At 42.8% G+C, this 21,218-nt stretch overlaps 1 protein-coding gene across 3 annotated transcripts in view; it reads left to right on the forward strand.

The window, feature by feature from the left end:
- The window catches only part of aldh1a3 (aldehyde dehydrogenase 1 family, member A3), a 171,456-nt gene that overhangs the window by 103,945 nt on the left and 46,293 nt on the right, over positions 1-21,218 (forward strand). For all 3 annotated transcript variants that reach the window (XM_043677666.1, XM_043677665.1, XM_043677667.1), the window contains 3 exons: positions 15,040-15,169; positions 15,328-15,389; positions 18,004-18,132. In XM_043677666.1, coding sequence (XP_043533601.1) covers positions 15,040-15,169; positions 15,328-15,389; positions 18,004-18,132 — 321 coding nt within the window. The remainder of the gene's footprint in view (positions 1-15,039; positions 15,170-15,327; positions 15,390-18,003; positions 18,133-21,218) is intronic.

The raw sequence follows: 21,218 nt of genomic DNA on the forward strand, positions 1-21,218 counted from the left end.
CGAACTATCGAGTCCCCAATTAGTACTGCTCTGCTCTTCTTCACCCTTCCCTTCTGAGTAACGGGGACAGGCTCCGTGCCAGAGACCTGAGCCCCGTTACTTACCCCTGGTAAGTCATCCCCCCCACAAGTATCCAAAACGGTATACTTGTTCTTGAGGGGGACGGCCGCAGGGGGTCCCTGCACTGGCTGCTTCCTCCCAGTCCCCCTCACTGTCACCCATCTATCTGCCATCTTTGGAGTTACTACTTCCCTGTAACTCTGATCTATGACCCCCTCTGCCTCCCGAATGATCCGAAGTTCATCCAACTCCAGCTCCAGTTCCCTAACACGGTCTTGGAGGAGCTGGAGGTGGGTGCACTTCCTGCAAGTGTAATCGGCAGGGACGTCGATGGCATCCCTCACCTCATACATGTTGCAGGAGGAACATTGCACTGCCTTCACTGCCATCCCTCTAAGCTAACTTTTATTTTAAAAAAAACTGGGTCTAAAGAATACAACAAGCAAAATTCAGCACTTACCTACTTACCACAACAGGTGTTATTATTAGGTTAGAGGAGGAGGGCGGGTGGGAGGCACTACCCGTGTAGTGCCTCGGGTTCCTCTCCTTCGCGCTTTTAAAGGGGGAAAAAACCTACCCAGGTAAGCTTACACTAACTGCTTCCGGGTCTCAGCTGCCCCTCTGGTGGTGAAGGCTGGTACAATTACAACAATTAAAAGGTATCTGGATTGGGTATAGGAATAGGAAAGGTTTAGAGGGATATGGGCCAAGTGCTGGCAAATGGGACTAGATTAATTTAGGATATCTGATCAGCATGGATGAGTTGGACCGAAGGATCTGTATCCTTGCTGTACATCTCTATGACTCTACAATGAATGAAATGATAGAGGAATTGGTTAAGACATAGAAGAGAGTTTGAATGATGTTGGGAGGTCATGTTGCGGCTGTATAGGTCATTCTGCTATAATGCGATAGTTATGTCCCTTTGCAACCGCGTGCTATAAAAAATTACGCTGTGGAAAACTGCTATAGAAAATCACACTGTAGAAGATCATTAATAGAAAATCACTATACCCGTTCAGTAGAAAGTTTGCATTATCTAAACAGTGTCCACACCATCTGAATGGGAAGGGTTTAGAGGGATGTGGGCCAAATGTTAGCAAGTGGCACTAGGTTAGAATTAGAATCCCTACAGTGTGGAAACAGGCACTTTGGCCCAACAAGTCCACACCAACCCTCCAAAGAATAACCCAACCACTACCATTCCCCTACCCTATATTTACTCTTGACTAATGCACCTAACTTACACAAACCTAATTACTATGGGAAACTTAACATGACCAATTCACCTGACCTGCAAGTCTTTGGATTTTGGGAGGAAACCAGAGCACCCTGAGGAAACCCACACAGACACAGGGGGAATGTGCAAACTCCACACTGACCGAGGCTGGAATCGAACCTGGATTCCTGGCGCTGTGAGGCAGCAGTGCTAATCACTGAGCCACCGTGCCACTCAATTCTTTATGATGATTTGGAATCTAATGCGATGTCAAGGCTCCAACCAATCTGGATCAGTCTCAGCTAATTCCTAGGAGAAGGCATGGAGTCAGTTATTAGGGAAAAGAGTTTGGGGTGGCAACAGAAGACATGACTTCGAAGAAATTCTTCTTCAACTGATACTGGACATCAGACAGAGTGTAACAATGCACAGAAAGTGGATGTGTCCAGGGCAATGGTGATGAGATAGGTGGAGACCGAACATATGGAATATGAAACCTCTGGCCTGTTCTGCTGTACTTCATGTTTATTATCAGAACCCTTGGCTGTTTAATGTACTTGTTGCCTCTTAACATTATATGGAGTGAGCTGAAGTGGCTGGACAATGATGTACCTCGTGGTGGGGACTTCAGGATGAAGTTGAGTACGTTCATTCAGTTGCCACTTATGACTGAAGATAATTACAATCACATCAGTTATGCCTTCAGGTACTGCAATTGACCATGAAGCTAGGGGCAATGATAGTTGCCCCCAGTCCTCCTCCTAAATGCTCAGTTCTCCACAACCATTCAGAAAGCATTTAATGGATCACAGAACTTTCTTGTATTGGTTCTGGGACTACTTATCTCTGTCTATAACCAGCTGCTGCGGGTGTTCATCATGCCAGTGACTTCACTGCATCCAAGCTTTATTCTAAACTTGATGCTACTTCAGGAATTCTCATAAAAACTCCATATTAATTCCTGGTGAGTCTCCTTGTTGATGGTAATCCTGCCACTAGGCCTGGAGGCTATGGGTCCATGGAGGATGCAATTCTAGTTGCAGACTGTAAAACCTTATGTTCACAACTAAGATGTATTCATTGTCTGTGAAAAGTTTGCTGATGAAATGTTAAAGTGTATTACTTCCTCACATTAGTTCCGTCACCACCTGAAAAACGCTCAACTAGCAGCTATGCCTGTTAGCACTCAACCAGTTGAGTCAGTGTCAACACTGAATCATTCTTGTTTACAGGTACATATATATATACATTTGGAATAAAGTCTCTGCTCAAACATTGTTCGAAGATTTTTTCAAATGATAGTCAACCAAGAGGAGAAATAATTCAAAAGCAGAAAGGGGGGAGCAGTCTGAAGGTATTAGGCATCACGGGGTTTGGAGTCCCAAGGCTGCTGTCATATTGTTGAAGCTCCCACTTGTGGAGGGCCTGTTTCACCAATGGAACTGGTGGCCATGCAGGAAAGGTGATGGAGGAATTTGAGATGGTGACTGGCATTTATAACACAGCTGTTGCTTGACCATGTGTGAGACAGGTCTCAACTAGATTTCACTGTAAAGTATATTGCTCATCTTATAGACTGCTCTATTCTTTAATTAAGAGATGCTTGACTCAATGCAGTAAGTCTGTCCAATTATCTATCTTTAATAAACTTCTTGGTTTATTAAGTGGCAGGCCACTTCAAAAAACATGAAGAGTCAGCCACACAGTGAGGATTGGAGTCGTGTGTGTGTGTGTGCACGCGCACTCCCTTCCCTGAAGGACATAATGAGCAACTCAGATTTTTGTAACAATTACCTTTATTTTTCTGCTATCATCTCACAAATTATCTATTCAATTTGACTTCATAAGTACCAAGGAGGAATATGAACTTATGACCTCAGAGTTGGTGATCCAGGACCGTAACTGTGTAGATACTGTACCAACTTTTAATAAGCTGCCATTGGTGAGTTCTCACTCTTTTATGAATTCCAAAATCAGACAGCATCAAGCATAGAAGAACCTATTAGGGTTAATCAAACACCACAATTATCTTACATCACAGCACAAGATATCAATTTAAATTAATTTTCACCAGGTGAAGGCAAATTGCTGGTGAGATCCTTTTTCATTAAACAAAGGCATTCATAAATTAAAGGAATGACAGACAACAAAGTATCTGAGGACAGAATCAATTCTTTTGTATTAAGGTTGGCTCTATTACTAAAAAGGAGAAAAATGATACAATCCCACTACAAATACATTCTACAAGGGAAAAGTAGCAGAGCGAAATTCAATCGCAAATAAATAGCTTTGAGCTGAGTTCAAACACACCTGGCCAGGAGCATACAGTGTGGTTCATCTGATGTGAAAACTTCAAGTTCTTTTCATGTCAACAGGAATAAAACACACACGTATCTTTGATGATTGCAAACATTTGGTTTGTCAGCAACCACCTCTGTCATCGTAAACCACATCAGTGGAGACAGGTTGCTAATCCAGTGACAGACCTTTCTAAAGGCCTTCCTTGTGCCTGGAAGTTGCTGTCCTTGATGCTACCTGCTTCTGACTGTGTCAGAAATAAAGGCTCAATCGCTCAATGAGGACATTGGCCCTAACCATCCCAGTAACTAGTGGTGTTAGGGATTAGCACAATGGCAACTGGTGTCCACTCGCAGCGTAGTTTGTTTCGGGTGGGGGTGGGGCTGGTGGTTTTGTACATTGTGAGGTGGAGGGGATTATAGAAATTTCCACGAACTGCGCTGTGTTGTGTAAGAGCAAATGTTGCTGGATGAGGTCCCTGTCAGAGGCGAAGGTACCAGTCCTGGCTCGGTGGTTGGTAAACTCACTTCAGAAGCAAAGACTAGTGAGTTCAAAGTATTGAACGTTTAATTCAAGCCTATGAACATAGGACTGAAGTAGACAGTTTCACTGACAGAACTTGTTCCACTATGGCATGAGATGGTGACCAATCTGCCCATTTACAAACTTGTCCTTTACTGTATTTGGATAACTGCTTATGTCTGCAGTGGAGTAAGAGGGGACATTCAGAAAGGAACTGGGGAGTGCAGGTCCAACATGTGCCCTCTAGAGGGAAATGTCAGAGCAACAAGTTCAGTGAACCCCGAATGGCTAGGACAATTCAGGACTGGATGAGAAAGAAGAGAAGTTCTTTTAGCAAGTTCAAAGGGAGCACTTCAGCTGCGACCTTAGAAGAATATAGGAAGTGCATGAGTGAACTTAAGAAAACAATTAAAAGAGCAAAATTGGGCATGAGAAAAGACTTACAAACAGGATTAGGTAGAATCCTGAGATATTTTATAAATACATTAAAGGGAAGAGGTTAACCAGGGAAAGAGTAGTGCCATGAGGGACCAAGGGGGCAACCTGTGTGTGAAACCGCAGGAGATTGGAACCATGTTGAACCAGTCTTCCGCAGGAGATTGGAACCAGTCTTCCCTCTGAAAAAGGGGTATGTAGGTATGAAATTCAGGAAAAGGGACTGTGAGGAACTTGCACAGTTTGACATGGGAAGCGGTGAAGTATTGGAGGCTCTGTCGAGCTTAAAAAACAGACAATCCCCCAGCGCGGGTTAATTACATCCCAGGCTGCTGTGGGAGGCGAGGCAGGATATTGCAGGGGGCCTCACGCAAGTGTTTAATTCCTGTCTGGCCACAGGGGAAGTACCAGAGGACTGGAGGACGGCTAATGTGGTTCCGCTTTTTAAAAAGATGGTAGAGATGAACCAGGAAATTACAGAGCAGTGAGTCTCATGTCAGCGGTAGGGAAACTATTGGAGAAAATTCTTAAGGAATTAAGAATAAATACCTACTTGGAAAGGTATGGGTTACTTAGAGATAGTCAGCATGGCTTTGTCAGAGGAAGGACATGTCAAACAAATTTGTTAGAATTCTTTGAAAATGTGATCAAATGTGTAGATGAGGGAAGTTTGGTTGATGTAGTTTATACGGATTTTAGCAAAGCTTTTGACAGTGTCCTACGTGGGAGGCTGATTGAGAAAGTTAAAACATATGGAATTGAGGGAAATTTGGCAAGATGGATCAGAAACTTGCTTAGTAATAGGACACAAATGGTACGAGTAGAAGGTTGGTCGAGTGACTGGAGGCACTGTACGACAAGGACCTGTATTTTTCTGGTCACCTCACTATATTTTTCACTATATACTGTACATAAATGATATATATGAAAATACGGGGGAATGTTACGCAAATTTGCAGATGACACCAAGATTGGTAGAATGGTTAACAGTGAACAAGATAGATGGGTTAGTCAGAATAACTGACCAGTTGCAAAGGACATTTAACACAAAAAAGTGCGAGGTGATGCTCTTTGGAATAGAAACAGTATGGCGGAGTATTTAATAAATGGGAGGACGCTGGGCAGCTTAAGGGAACAGGGAGATCTTGGTGAAATTATTCACAGACTAATAGCTGATCACTATTTCACGACTAATGAAAGCAGGAGGTAATGTCAGAGTTGTGTAGAGCATTGATCAGACCACAGCTGGAGTACTGTGTGCAGTTCTGGTCACCTCACTACAAGAAGGACGTGATAGCACTAGAAGGAGTACAGAAGAGGATGTTGCCTGAGATGCAGAAATTGAATTTTATGGAGAGACTAGACAGGCTTGGATTGTTTTCTTTAGAGCAGAAAAAACTAAGGGGGGGGACATATTTTAGGTGTATGAGATTATGAGGGGTAAGGACAGTGTGAATAGTGAGCAACTGTATTTAGGGTGAAGTGCAGGAGATTCAGAGGAGTTTTGGGAAAAAAAACTTTTTCACTCGGTCGGTGCTGGGAATCTGGAATGCACTTCCAGGGAAGATAGTGGAGGCCAGAAACCTTACAAACTTTAGAAAATATTTGGATGAGCACTTGAGGTATCATAACATTCTGGAATATGACACAAATGCAGGAAATTGAGATTAGTGCACCTTTAGTGGTAGTTACATTGATGCAGACTCGATGGGTTGAAGGCCCTATGAATCTGTGAACTGCAATCATTCAATTTCCATTTTAAAATATACAATTCTATCAGCAATTGCCATTTGTGGAAGAGAGTTGCAAACCTCTGCCATCCTTTGTGTGTAGAAGCATGTCCTCATTTCATCCTGATATATTCTGGATTGGAACGCATAAACTTTACGGGAGAGAATTTGGGAGAGCTTTTACCATTCTGTCATAATAGCTGATCACTGAGGTGGCAGATGACCACCTCTGCTCACCTGAGGCTGCATCTATTCTGATGGTGGAGATAAGAAGAAAATATGAAATGGATCAGACTGAGAAAGAGGCCATGTTGTCTGGCATTGCTGACAGCAAGTACCCATTGGAACTCCTTAACTAGCCCAGGATCCAAGAATTAACCACTTGTGCTGTGCACCCTGAGCACAGATCTATCAGTGATGTTTAAACGAGCACAGACCTGAATGTTTGTGTTTCACAGTTGCTTCAAGCTGCCATGGCTGATTTGACAGGAGGCAAGCATTCCTCAGTGCACTGATCCTTATCACTGGAGCTCTGCTCAAGCACATGCCCTGCAATGAACACCTTGGCACAAAGCCATAGCCACAGACACCCAGGCAGCTAGGATTCTTTGACAACGGCAGTTTCCCAAGGGTATAGGGTATCGTCGATTGTACAGATGGGGCCATTCAGCCTCAATCAGGCCAAATGTTACCTTTGACGAGTAAAAAAGTACAATAGTTATGTAGAGATAATAGTCATTCTGCAAAGCTTCCTGCTGATGGAGTTCTATCCTGGAAGCTGAATTATTCCTGAATCTTCAATGAATCTATTCTAAAGACTAATTGTAGAATGTGTCATCACTGAGTTAGCTTTGCTTTTTGGCTTTAACCTATGTTACCACCACTCTGTTAATAAATGTTTAACAGACTGATAGCCATATGTCAGCAGCAAAAGACTTTCAGTGATTTACAACGTTTTTATTCTAAAAATATAATTGAGCACAAAAACGGGTTTCCACCTTTCCCTTCTGGATTCTTTCCCAATCCAGAAGCCAACACTCTCCCACTGAGGAAGAATCCAGCTCTTCTTATTTTTTAAACCCATCACCAAATCACTCTTTTGATTAGTTAGTAAGGAACGAGAACCAAGTCTTTTTTGCTCAGGGTGCACAGCCCAAATGGTTAATCCTTAGATCCAGTTCTAGTTAAGGAGTTCTGGTGGGTACCTGCTGTCAGCAATGCCACGACTGAAATAACTAATTTAAACAATTAAACAAGTAACAATTAACAAGCTTTGCCCACCAGAGCAGCACAACCATGACAGGAAAGAAAAGGGTGGAGAAAACAAAGGAGGTTTTGAGTCAAAATCCTGTTGGAGTGGAAGATAATATACACACCAACTCAGGGGAGCCTACCTCCAACTCTCGAAAAACAAAACAGCTCCTCTCTTAAATACAGTGCCCAATGAGCCTACCTGCTCTCAATCAACTTTGGAGCTGTTCTGGTTGACCCTTAAAGGGACCTGCTTTACTAACACACATTTAACAGGGATGAAGAGCATTATAATGACACATATGGCTGAACAAGGACAGTATGTTTGAATCCAAGAACAATGACTCTTGTGCGAAGCAGTTGATCAGCCAGCTATGTAGAATGTAGAACACAGAACTGTACAGCCCAGGAATTGGCCTCTTCAGCCCACGATGTTGTGCCGAACATAATACCAAATTAAACTAAACTCTTCTGCCTACCCTTGGTCCATTCCTTGCATATTGATTTGCTTGTCTAAAAGTCCCTTAAACGTCCCTCTTATATCTGCCTCCATTCCTGGCAACATGTTCCAGACTCTTACCAATCTCTGTATAAAAAATTTGACCCTCACATCTCCTTTGAACTTTCCCCTCTCACCCTAAATGCATGCCCCCCAGTTTTAGCCATTTCAACTCTAGGAAAAAGATTCTGACCGTCAACCTTATCTCCCCATCTCATTATTTTACAGAATTGAATCAAGTCTCCCTTAGCCTCCACTGCTCCAGAGAAAACAACCCGAGTTTTTCTAGCCTCTCTTTCTAGCTCATTTGCTGTAATCCAAACAGCATCCTGGTAAATCTCTTCTGCACCCTCTCCAAAGCCTCCACATCCTTCCTGTAATGTGGCAAATAGAATTGAATGCAATATTTTTAAAGTGTGACTTAACCAAAGTCTCATAAAACTGCAACATGACATCTGGACTCTTGTACTCAGTTCCCTGAACAATAAAGGCAAGCAGACCATACACTTTCTTTACTACCCTACCTACTTGCATGGTCACTTTCAGGGAGCTATGGAGTTGAACCCCAAGATCCCTCTATACAGTACTGTTCAGGGTCCTGCCATTAACTGTATACTTTTCCTTAACCTTTGATCTCCCAAAGTGTAGTACTTCACACTTAGACTCATAGAGTCATAGAGATGTACAGCACGGAAACAGACCCTTCGGACCAACTAGTCCATACTGACCAGATATCCTAAATTTATCTAGTCCCATTCACCAGAATTTGGCCCATATTCCTCCAAACCCTTCCTATTCATATACCCATTCAGATGCCTTTTAAACATTATAGTTACCAGCCTCCACCACTTCCTCTGGAAGCTCATTTGCATATACGTACCACCCTCAGCGTGAAAACGTTGTCCCACAGACTTACATATTTGTAGTTGATGACACCTCATCTCTAAAGTGTAGTAGATAATTCTAGCAGAAATCTGTAAACAAATTAGCATCATAAAGTCTTGACTGAGCGTTGGTCAGAGTATTGAGTACAGGAGTTGGGAGATCATGTTGCGGCTGTACAGGACATTGGTTAGGCCACTTTTGGAATATTGCATGCAATTCTGATCTCCATCCTATCAGAAAGATGTTGTGAAACTTGAAAGGGTTCAGAAAAGATTTACAAGGATGTTGCCAGTGTTGGAGGATTTGAGCTATAGGGAGAGGTTAAATAGGTTTGAGGGCAGCATGGTGGCACAGTGGTTAGCACTGCTGCCTCACAGCACCAGAGACCCGGGTTCAATTCCCGACTCAGGCGACTGACTGTGTGGAGTTTGCACATTCTCCCTGTGTCTGCGTGGGTTTCCTCCGGCTGCTCCGGTTTCCTCCCACAGTCCAAGATGTGCAGGTCAGGTGAATTGGCCATGCTAAATTGCCCGTAGTGTTAGGTAAAAGGGGTAAATGTAGGGGAATGGGTGGGTTACGCTTCAGCGGGTCGGTGTGGACTTGTTGGGCCGAAGGGCCTGTTTCCACACTATAAGTAATCTAATCTAATCTAAAAAGGTTGGGGGTGTTTTCCTTGGAGCTTCGGAGGCTGAGGGGTGATCTTACAGAGGTTTATAAAATTATGAGGGGCATGGGATAGGATAAATAGCCAAAGCCTCTAACCTGGGGTGGGCAAGTCCAGAACTAGAGGGCATAGGTTTAGGGTGAGTGGGAAAAGATATAAAAGAGACCTAAGAGGCAACTTTTTCACACAGAGGGTAGTATGTGTATGAAATGAGCTGCCAGAGGAAGCGGTGGAGGCTAGTATAATTGCAACATTAAAAAGGTATCTGGATGGGTGTATGAATAGGAAGGGTTTAGAGGGATATGGGCCAAGTACTGAAAGGTGGGACTAGATTGGGTTGGGATATCTGGTCGGCATGGACGAGTTGGACCAAAGGGTCTGTTTCCGGGCTGTACATCTCTATGACTTTAAATGAATGGATGCTTATGTGTGTGGTGCCAGTCAAGTGGGCTGCCTTGTCCTGGATGGTGTCAAGCTTCTTGAGTTTTATTGGAGCTACTCCCATCCAGGCAAGTGAGGAGTATTCCATGACTTGTGCCTTGTAGATGGTGGACAGGTTTGTGGACTTAGCAGGTGAGTTACTAACTGCTAGATCTAAAGGATCTAGTCTACTCTTGTAGCCACTGTGTTTATGTGGTGTATCCAGTTGAGTTTCTGGTCAATAAATAACCCCCAGGATGCTGAAAGTTGGGATTCAATGACAGTAATACCATTGAGTTCAAGAAGTGATGGCTAGATTCTCACTTTTTCAAGATGGTGTAGATGTACGGCAACTCTTTGCAAGCTCTTTACGGCAGATCTTACTTTTGCATACCTTACAAACGTTCTGATCTCTTAAACCTCAATTCGAAGTCTATTACTGCAGCTTTGGCATTGTATCCCTTGCCCTGTTCAATTATCCTGATGCACTTTGGTATGATCAGCCTATACTACATGCAAAACAAAACTTTCAGTACCTCTGTACATGTGATAATAATAAATCAAACCAAATCAAATCAAATGAAAACAACTTGTTAGAGATAGTCAGTGCCTTGCATTTGTGCAGCCCGAGTGTTTAGTTAACTTGGTCACTTGATAGAATATATCTGACTTGCCTGTAAAAGTGCAGTTCCAGCAACAATTAGGCTTGATACCATCCAGAACAATGCAGCCCACTTGATTGGCTCCATTACCACAAGCACCAACTCTCTCCCCACCAACTCTCACTAATAATAGTGTGTACTATCTACAAGATGCAATGCAGAAGTTTACCAAAGATCCTGAGATAGTGTATTCCAACTCACAACCATATTCATCTAAAACAGGAGGAGCAGTCCCATGGGAACACCACCCCCTGCACGTTTGCCTCCAAACCACTCACTATCCTGACTTGGAAATATATTGTTGCTCCTTCAGTGTTGCTGGATCAAAATTCTGGAATTCCCTCCCCAACAGCATTATGGGTCTACCAACAGCACATGGGCTGCAGTAGTTCAAGAAGGCACTCACCACCACCTTCTCAAGGGCAATTAGGGATTGGCTATAAATACTGGCCCAGCTGTAAATGAATTTAAAAAGCGAGTTTGCAAATTTTACTCAAAGAGCTTTGCCAATGCAGGGTTATCACTGTGGTATCTTAGTGTTAACTTTACTCTGACAGCTAAATATGATGATTTCAATGAATCACCAGAGCTAAGGCATTAAAACTACGTGATTGGCTGCTGATCCACAGTGTGATTTATTTTCAGTATGTTCATATTTGACCCCTTTGTCCTGTCTGTGAAGAGGGGGAGAGAGAGAGAGAGTGTGTTGGAGCTGTTTAAATTCAAGCTAGTTTCATTTAATGCTGTTGGATCAATCCATGTTCAGAGACTGAGGTGTTTGTAGACAGTCAATGGTACAGGCCCACACTTGGGCCTTACTGCTACTGCATGCCCTAAACAGGCCTCACAGTCTGCCTGCTGTCATTCACTCTTAGTGTGATGTGTGATCTGTCAGGCTGAGTGCAGTGAAGGAATGACGGCTGAAAACAGCTGCACTGTGCATGGATAGACTAGAATCTGAAAAAGGAGGGGGGCAAGGGGGCCAGAGGTGGGGGTGAGGAATTTAGGAGAAGGGGCAGCGCCAGGCCCCGGTCTTGGCCTCCAGGTGGCCCATGATCAAGTGGTGCAGAGGCTGGAACCAGACCAGACTAGAGGACCGCCACTCTGCAGACACTACCAGGAAGGGAAGCACCACAATGGCATGTGACTCAGTGGTTAGCACTGCTGCCTCACAGCACTAGGGACTTGCATCCAATTCCCCTCGGACAACTGTCTATGTGGAGTTTGCACATTCTCCCCGTGTCTGTGTGGGTTTCCTCTGGATGCTCTGGTTTCCTCCGGGTGCTCTGGTTTCCTCCCACAATCCAAAGATGTGCAGGTTAGGTGGATTGGCCTTGGGAAATGCAAGAATACAGGAAGAGGATGGGGATGGGAGGAAGGGGTGGGATTGGATGGGATGCTCTTTGGAGGGTCTGTGTGGAGTCAATGGGCTGTATGGCCTGTTTCCATACTATAGGGCATCTATAATTACCCCAACCTCCGCTTTGGGCCTTGAGTCCCTCACGCTTAGCTTCTCACCATCACCCTCGCGCTCTCAACCTCCAAACTCTCAGCGTCCACTCCTTCAGCCTCCCTGAGCCCCTCATCCTCACTGAGCCCCTCAGTCTTCTCCTCACCCTCAACCTCACCTTCCATGAGCCCCTCAGCCTCCATTCTCAGTGTCTCTCAGCCACTCACTGTCCTCTCTTTCAGTCTCCACCTCATCTTCAGAGTCCCCCTCACTGCTGTGCATGCATTGGTGCTGTTGTCACTTTCTAGGTAGTGACATCAGTTCTGCTCCTTCCTTCTCATGGCAATTGACTATCACATTGTCCTTTTATGACAATTTAGATCAAAAATCCAGGAGAAAGTGTACATTTCAATTCACATTTGGAAATCAAATCATTTTCTCTGTGACTGTGCATATCCTGGTATTTGTGTAAGATGTTTTCCCAGTCACTGCTATGTGACCAATGGAAATAGCTTTCTGCACAATAAGGGAGACTGCAGTGGTCCTCCAGCAGCTTTAGGCCTGGAATCAGGCTTCAGACTGCATCGTCACAGCATTGTGTCAATGTTCACTGTTTGTTGTGTATGTCTATTGGTTCTGAAGACTCAGTCAAGCCTGTAGGTGTAGCTACAGTAAAACTGAAACTAAGTAGTAAGTGCCAGACATTTTAAGTGTATGAAAACAAAGCTTCTGTTCATACCCAGAACTTGTTGGGAGCCATCTTGACATATCCCTGAGGCACAAACCTCAATATCCAAACAGTACTAACTGACAGCAATAGCAAGCAAGTAATGACAGTGTGTAACAGTGAGGTGGGAGTAGTAACACTGCCCTACGCTGGTTCATACTTCATAAAGTCATCGGAGCAGCATTTCATTGATTTCACTCAAATGGCATTAGAATTAGCCTCAATCTCCAGGATGGAAATACTGAGCTCCACCCTACAACAGTATTGTTAAACTTGTATGTGCTCAGAGAGTTTTGAGAACGTGCTCCTTGATATTGCATGTAGCCTTTCTGGCAGGTTTCACCAATACACTAGACATTTTAGTCAGTAACCCATCAGCTTTATATTCGCATGAAACATCAAACTACTCATCAGCATCCTCTGCGGCAAAATTACCTTGTGATCTTTCCTTCTTTTATCTTTGCTGTCCTTCTTCTCACCCCACGCTGGCTGTCAGTGTCTCACCAGTTGCAGATCTCACCTCTCTGCTTTTCTCTAAATTATAAACAGTGTCAATGTTTGAGCTGATGGCTGTGACAGCAAAACCGAGTGTGAGCCAGTCTTCATCATCACAGTCTTCCTGCTCTTCCACAAGAGTCTGGACAGGCTGAGGATATTTGGCACATGAAATGAAATCAGGGAAAGCGTTGGGTTGAGCTGAGGGGAGAACATCCATGCTGACAGCTTGTGAGGCAAGGAGATTGGCAGAGTACAGGCAAATGGACATAAGACAGAAGATTGAGAATGAGGACCCCATTATCCTCAATGGCTTCAGTCTCACTAGTAACCACAGCCTCAGTAATGATCCTTCCCACCATATCTAGCACTGCCTCTTCCCAGCGAGCTGAGATCTCCAGGCCACCTGTGTCCTGCTAGGTACTGCCGAACTGTCCAGTTGTGTGCCACTTTCTACAGGAGAATGGAAGCATCCAATGAATGTGGTGTGAACTCTTTGGACCATGCAGTAGACACTGTTGAATAGCTGTTAGTAGCTGTTCACTGTGAGAAGCATGGTGAAGTTTGCAACAATGTTATTGTGAAGTAATGCAAGAAATATTAGGAATGAGTTCAGAATGGTAAAGATTGTTTATGGATTGGTATGTTAGTCAATGAGTGAGGCTTACAAGCGCAGTCAGAATCCAATATCTGAAGACACAGTTCCTGACCTTAATCGAACCTTGAGGAGATAGCAGTATCATAGCATTGCCATTAAATTCATAATTTATGAAGCCCAGGCTGATATCCTGAATTAGTCTCACAGAGAACATTAAATGATTATTGATGTTTATCTGAGTCATTAATACTCTTTACAGAATGAAATCTGCCATCTTCACCTCATCTGATAACTGCCTTGACATGGCGGAACAAGCCCCTCTGTTCAAAGGCAATTAGGAATGGGCAACAAATGCCCACATCCCATGAAAAGAATAACTATTTGAATGAGGTCATTAACATTTTCCAGCATAGAATCAAACATTATAAGATGCCCTTCAGTCCATCAAGTCTACACTGACAAAACTACACTAAATCTACTCTTGTGGATCCTGCTAACTGTTATCACTTCCCACTCATCAGGGGCGAGGAGACTCTCCAATAACCTAACATAATGAAACATCTCATTTTGTTTAGGTCTCCTTCACCAAGAACCTCTCCCAACATCAGTCATGCCTCAGTCATTCCCAAATCAAATTCAGTGGCAGAATGACTCCCAGCACTGACTGCTGTTAAAAAGTGCATCCCCTTGGGGTGGATGCTGATTTTATGTTACTGTGGTGTATGTTACTGGGTCCCATGTTCAGGTAGCAGTTTGAACAGCACAATTAGCAGTGTTGACTCCTTGACTTTGTTATATTTGGCAGTTAGATGAAGTTGACACACTACTTAATTCCACTCAATGGACATGGGTTAATCATGCATCACAATTTCTATGAAGTTCTCAAGAAGATACAAAGAGATATTCAAGAAGATGCATTCAGAATCAGAGGGGGATTGATTTGCTGTTGAATCTTTTATTGTCTCCCAGACGCCCTCTAATGGCACGCCTGTATATGGCAGCCTTAAGTGGCTAAAATGCACAATGCAATTTTCAATACACTGCAATCTTTGTTTCCTATTTTTGAGGGTGAACCAGTGTATAAACCAATTTGTTCTAAATCCCCTTTTATTTAAACTTGTCAGACTCTGGAAACCATGGACACAGGAAAACCCTTTCTGCAATCATTTGCCATTGACTTAGAAGGCTGCATAAGGACACTGCGGTACTATGCTGGATGGGCAGATAAAATCCACGGGCAAAGTATACCAGTAGGTAAGTCTGTTGTGCACATTACAACATTTATTAGAAAATCTTGCTGCATAGAGTAGAAAAATCTGTTAACTTCCATGCACCAACTCACCCCAACCCCTCAACTTTATAAACCTAAACTCTGGAATCTGTCTGTTAATTTTATGCTTTTCTATTGGCAGATGGTGATTTTGTGATGTTTACAAGACATGAACCAATTGGTGTCTGTGGACAGATTATTCCAGTGAGTTGCAATGAGAAACTCATTCAATGACACAAAAACTTAATCTTTATTTTTAAGTTGATTACTAGGGATCCAATTAAAGGAAAATAACTACAGCATGTTTTTAAGAAAGCAGTTTTGATGTAAGGAGAAGTGTTCTTTGCAAGTGTACTCTGTTAAATTAATGTCTGAAAATTCTTCATGAATATTCCTTGGTCACCAAAATATAATTAACAAAACTCCAGAAGCTGTAAACATTGTAACTGTGGCTAAAGAGGATACAAAGATCTCTGTCAAGGTCCAGCAAGCTCCACTCTACCTCCCTCAGTATCGTGAGAAAGATGCAATAAGGTCTTGGGACTCACTTACATTAATGTTTTTCATGGCACCCAACACCAGCTCCTCCTTAACAGTGACACAACCCAAATACCAACATACCCCTCCCTCATCTTAACATCAGGGAAATTAGGATTGAAAATGAATGATGTCCCACTCTGAGGTGCTCACATCCCACAATCAAATAAATAAGGTATAGAGTCATAGAGATGCACAGCACATAAACAGACACTTCTGTCCAACTTGTCCATGTTGACTAGATGTCCTAAATTAATCTAGTCCCATTTGCCAGCATTTGGCCCATATCCCTATTCATATATACATCCAGATGCCTTTTAAATTTGTAATTGCACCAAATTCCATCACTTCCTCTGGCAGCTCATTCCATACATGCACCATCTTCTGCATGAAAAAGTTGCCCTTTAAACCTTTTCCCTCTCACCTTAAACCTATACCCTCTAGTTTTTGACTCCCCTATCCTGGGGAAAAGACCTTGACTATTCCATGCCTCTCAAGATTTTATAAACCTCTGTAAGGTCATCCCTCAGCCTTTGACTCTCCAAAGAAAATAGCCCCAGCTATTCAGCATCTTCGTATAGCTCAAATGCTCCAGCCCTAGCAACGTTCTTGTAAATCCTTTCTAAACGTTTTCAGTTTAACAACATCCTTCATTTGCAAGGAAACCAGAAGTGAATGCAGTATTCCAAAAATGACCTAACCAATGTCCTGTACAGCCGCAACATGACTTCCCAACTCCTATGCTCAATGTACTGATCAATAAAGTCAAGCATATCAAACACCTTCTTCACTATCCTGTTTACCTGCGACTCCATTTCCAAGGAACTATGAGCCTGCACTCCAAGGTCCCTTTGTTTAGCAACACTGCCCAGGACCTTACTATTAAGTGTCTAAGTCCTGCCCTGATTTTCCCTACCAAGGGTAGCACCTCCCATTTATCTAGATTAAATTCCCCATCTGCCACGCCTCAGCCCATTGTCCCATCTGATCAAGGTCCCATTATACTCTGAGATAACCTTCTTCACTCGTCCACTACACCACCAATTGTGGTGTCATCTGCAAATTCACTAACCATACCCCCTATATTCTCTAATTGCTACAACTATCATTAGTTATCTCCCATTTCTAGACATGGCACATGAATTGATAACACAACCAATGAACCGCTGAGCTTTCTCACAGTGTTGTGACTACATTTAATTAGCTTCATTTGACAAAGTCAGGACCCAGAATGTAAAGTATCAATTCCCTTCCTGTTGAAGTTCTTGATGATGGACAGAAAGGAATGGGTTCCTGAGCAACTGGATCCACCTCAAACACTCCCCTCTTTGCCTGTAATCTACTGTTAATCTTTGTCCCGTTCAGAAGTTTCTTGCACTCTTAAAACCTGGAGTGAATCCAACGTGAACACTTTTGACCAATAAACTGAATCTGCTATCTGTACAGGAGAAGTTTAGTAATTCAGGCTCTCAATCAAGGGTTTCATAGCTGTGTGTACAACAGTTCAATCAGTTTATCAAACGCTTTGATCTTTCCTGTATGTTTGTAGGCAACAACACCTTTCAAAGGGCATTTTTCAAGAGAGGTCTATTTTGTTGTGTTTTGTGCAAAGCCTATTATCCTTCAAGCCAGTAATAGAATTGCAGAGATCCACATCATTTCCTAAATATATGCATGAATCACAAATTAACAGACCTGAAAAGGAGTCTTTGTCATGACACCTGTGAGGCTGATGTTATTGGATCTGAGCTTGCTCACACAGTCACACTCCAATCCCACAGAGACTGCTGGCTTCACTCCAGCTCCCAGTGAAAACATTGCCTCCAATAAGAGTTTCAGAAAAAGAATAGAAGAATCAGTGAGACAAATAGCTGCAGCATTCATAAAGTATGTCACCAAATGTGGAGAAACATAGAGAGTAAAACCAAAAGAAATGTGGACGCTGGAAACCAGAAACTAAAACAGATATTGCTGGAAAAGCTTAGCGGGTCTGTCAGCATCTGTGGAGAGAAATCAGAGTTAATATTTCAGGTCCAGTGACCCTTCCTCAGAACAGAGTTGAGTTTTTCTAGCAATTTTTGTGTTTTATTTGTGAAATGTAAAGAGATACTGGTCATTTACTGTTACACATTCTATTCTTGATTATCATTCTCCTCCTTCTCACCTTTTTATCTCCCAGTGCTTTTCTTATTCCCTTGACTGTCTCACTCACAAATGTTAGCTCCTAACAACCCTTTATTTCTATATTTAATCTGATTTGACAATGTTTTTCTTTCTCCAGTGGAATTTCCCCCTGCTGATGTTCATTTGGAAAGTGGCTCCAGCAGTTTGCTGTGGGAATACCATAGTGATTAAACCAGCTGAACAGACTCCCCTCACAGCACTTTACATGGGAGCCTTAATCAAGGAGGTCAGTACCATTCACCTATAATACTGGGATAGTCAGCAATGCCGCATACCATGAACAAAGTTTTAAAAGTCAATTTATCTAATTTTTTGATGTTGGTCATGGGATAAATATAGTTAGAACTAAAAGAAAACTGCAAATGCTGGAATCTAAATTAGACAAACAGGAGGTTGGAAGAACACAACGAGCCAGGCAGCATCAGGAGGTGGAGAAGTCAAAGTTTCAGGTATAACCCTTTTTCAGGACTAGGTGTGTGGGTAAGGGCAGCTACAGATAAAGGGGATGGGATGGGGTGGGAAGAGTAGCAGAATGGTGAAGTACTTATAGGTGAACACAGGTAGCAGGTACGACCTGGTTCCCCCGACCGGTATCTTCCCCTTAAGCAAAAAGGATGCAATCACAGCTCCTTGAAAGTGGTGGACCGAACGGTCTGTTTCCGTGCTGTATATCTCTATGACTCTATGACTCTATGACTCTATGACCTACCTGTACACCACTTCTTTCACCTCCATCCAGGGCCTTAAGCTGTCCTTCCAGGTGAGACAGAGGTTCACCTGCATCTCCTCCAACGTAGTTTACTGCATCCTGTGTTTCCAATGTGGTCTTCTCTACATCGGTGAAACCAAACATGGACTAGGTGACCATTTCGCTGAGTATCATCACCGGGCCAGAAACAGCCAGCCTGATCTCCTGGTCACTGCCCATTTCAACTCCCCCTCCCAATCCCTCTTCGACATGTTCATCCTTGGCCTCCTCAATTGCCGTAGTGAATCAGACCACAAATTGGAGGAACAACACCTCAACTTCCACCTGGGCAGCCTGCAGCCCAGAGGAGTTAACACTGAGTTCTCCAATTTCAAATAATATTCCCACCCAACCCCCGGCTCCTTTTCCAGCCCTTCCATTCCAGCTACCAACCGGATTAATTTCTCCATTGGCCAAACAGGTCGTACTCAGTACCTGTGTTCACTTATCACTACCACAGCATTCTGATACTCTTCCCACCCCAACTATCCCTCTTTCTTTATCTGTAGCTCCCCCAACTCCCACATCTAGTCCTGAGGAAGGGTTATACCCGAAATGGTGACTTCTTCACCTTCTGATGCTGCCTGACTTGCTGTGTTCTTTCAGCCTCCTGTTTGTCTACATGGCATAAATATTGGCCAGAGTAGTTGGGACAATTTCCTTCTGATCTTCAAACAGTGCCATGGGATCCCACCTGGATGAGTGATAGACTCAGAATAGAATTATTAGTCATGTGGAGATATGTGGGTTAATTAGGGAGAAACAGCATGTTTTCTTAAAAGAAAATCATGTTTAATAAATTGTTGGAATTTTTTAGTGTTATCAGAGAGGATCAATGAGGTTAATAAAGTTGATGTGGTCTATGAGGATTTCCAGAAGATGTTCAATACAGTGCCATACCACAGACCTGTGTAGAAAGTTAGAGCTCATTGAATAAAAGGGACAGTAGGAACATGATACAAACCTAACCAATAAAGTTTCAACTTTGATCTCCAGCATCTGCAGACCTCACTTTCTCCTCGAAGATGTTCAATACAGTGCCATACAACAGACCTGTGTAGAAAGTTAGAGCTCATTGAATAAAAGGGACAGTAGGAACATGATACAAACCTAACCAAGTGACAGGAAACAGAGAGGAATAGTCAGTGAATAGATTGGGGACTGTAATAAGGTTTGTACCAACATTCCTTGGGGTTAGTATTGAGATCTTGACCTTTCCTGATCTACGTTAATGATCAAAATCTTTGTGTGGATGAAGACATTTTCAAAGAGTGTGAACAACACAAAACTTGGTAGGTGAAAATTATAGTGCAGTATTTCAAAAAGATAATTGGCAGATGAAGCTCAACATAGAAAAGTGTGAGGTATGCATTTTGATTGAAAGAACACAGAGATATATTATAAAATAAAAGAGACCATTCTAAAGGAAGTGCAGGAACAAAAAAGACCTGCGTGAAATGTACCTAAGTCATCAAAGATGGAAGGACAGGTAGGGCGAGCAGTTAATAAAAGTTTAGTATCCTATCCTTTATTAAAAGGCATACAAGAGCAAGGAGGGTATGCTGAACTTGCATAAGACATTAATTAGAACTCAGCTGGAGTATTGCTTACATTATAGGAAGGATGTGAATGCTTTGGAGAAAATGCTGAAAAGATTTACAAGAACAGTTTCAGGAATGAGGAACTTCAGTTATAAGGATAGTTTGCAGAATTTGGGACTGTTGTCCTTGGAGAGCAGATAGCTGAGCGGGGATAGAGTAGATAGGTAGAAACTGTTTCCACAGGTAAAAGGATTACCAACTATAGTACACAGACTTAAAGTGCTTTATAAAAGAAACATATTCAAGATAAGAAAATTGTTTTCACATAATAAGTGAGTTTAGTCTGGAATGCATATCCTACAAGTTTGTTGGAGGGACATTCAATTGAGGCATTGAAGAGGGTACTTGAAGTAATTCCATGGTCAATATCCCGTCACCAAGTCACTCTTTAAATACATGTGCATAGTGTATGACACTACCAAGCTAATACTTCTGTTTATATTTGCCAGCCAGGGCTCCCTCCTTGGAGCAGATTAACAGCCCCAATCAGGCAACTCCTTTTTTATGAGGTCCATCTGGCAAACCTCATTCCAATCACTAAAGCAGTGGATGCCTATTTGATTAGAAACAATGTGCAAGGTAAAAGGGAAAAGGCAGGAGAATGCCACTAAGTCATAATGATCATTTGGAAAGTTGGATGCAAACATGATGAGTGCCAAATAGCTTCCTTCTTCATTATAATAGTTCTGTGAATCAGTGAACTTCAGTGTAGTTCTCTTCACTGAGATGACCCTCCAATCCTGTGCTGGAGGGTCATCCTGGATTTATGTCCAAGTTTCTGGAGAATGACCAGCTGAGCTGGATAATTGGGGGATGTTCACTGGATACACTGGAATGGTTCAAATCAACAGCTTTATTCTCCTGATACTCTGCCCTGTGCCTGACCTGATTCTTGATATCATCTTTATTATCCCTGCTTAGTCACTGCTGAGCTTTTATTTCAATTTATAAGGTAAGATGCTG

The sequence above is a fragment of the Chiloscyllium plagiosum genome, chromosome 36 (assembly GCF_004010195.1).
Source record: "Chiloscyllium plagiosum isolate BGI_BamShark_2017 chromosome 36, ASM401019v2, whole genome shotgun sequence".
Taxonomy (NCBI): domain Eukaryota; kingdom Metazoa; phylum Chordata; class Chondrichthyes; order Orectolobiformes; family Hemiscylliidae; genus Chiloscyllium; species Chiloscyllium plagiosum.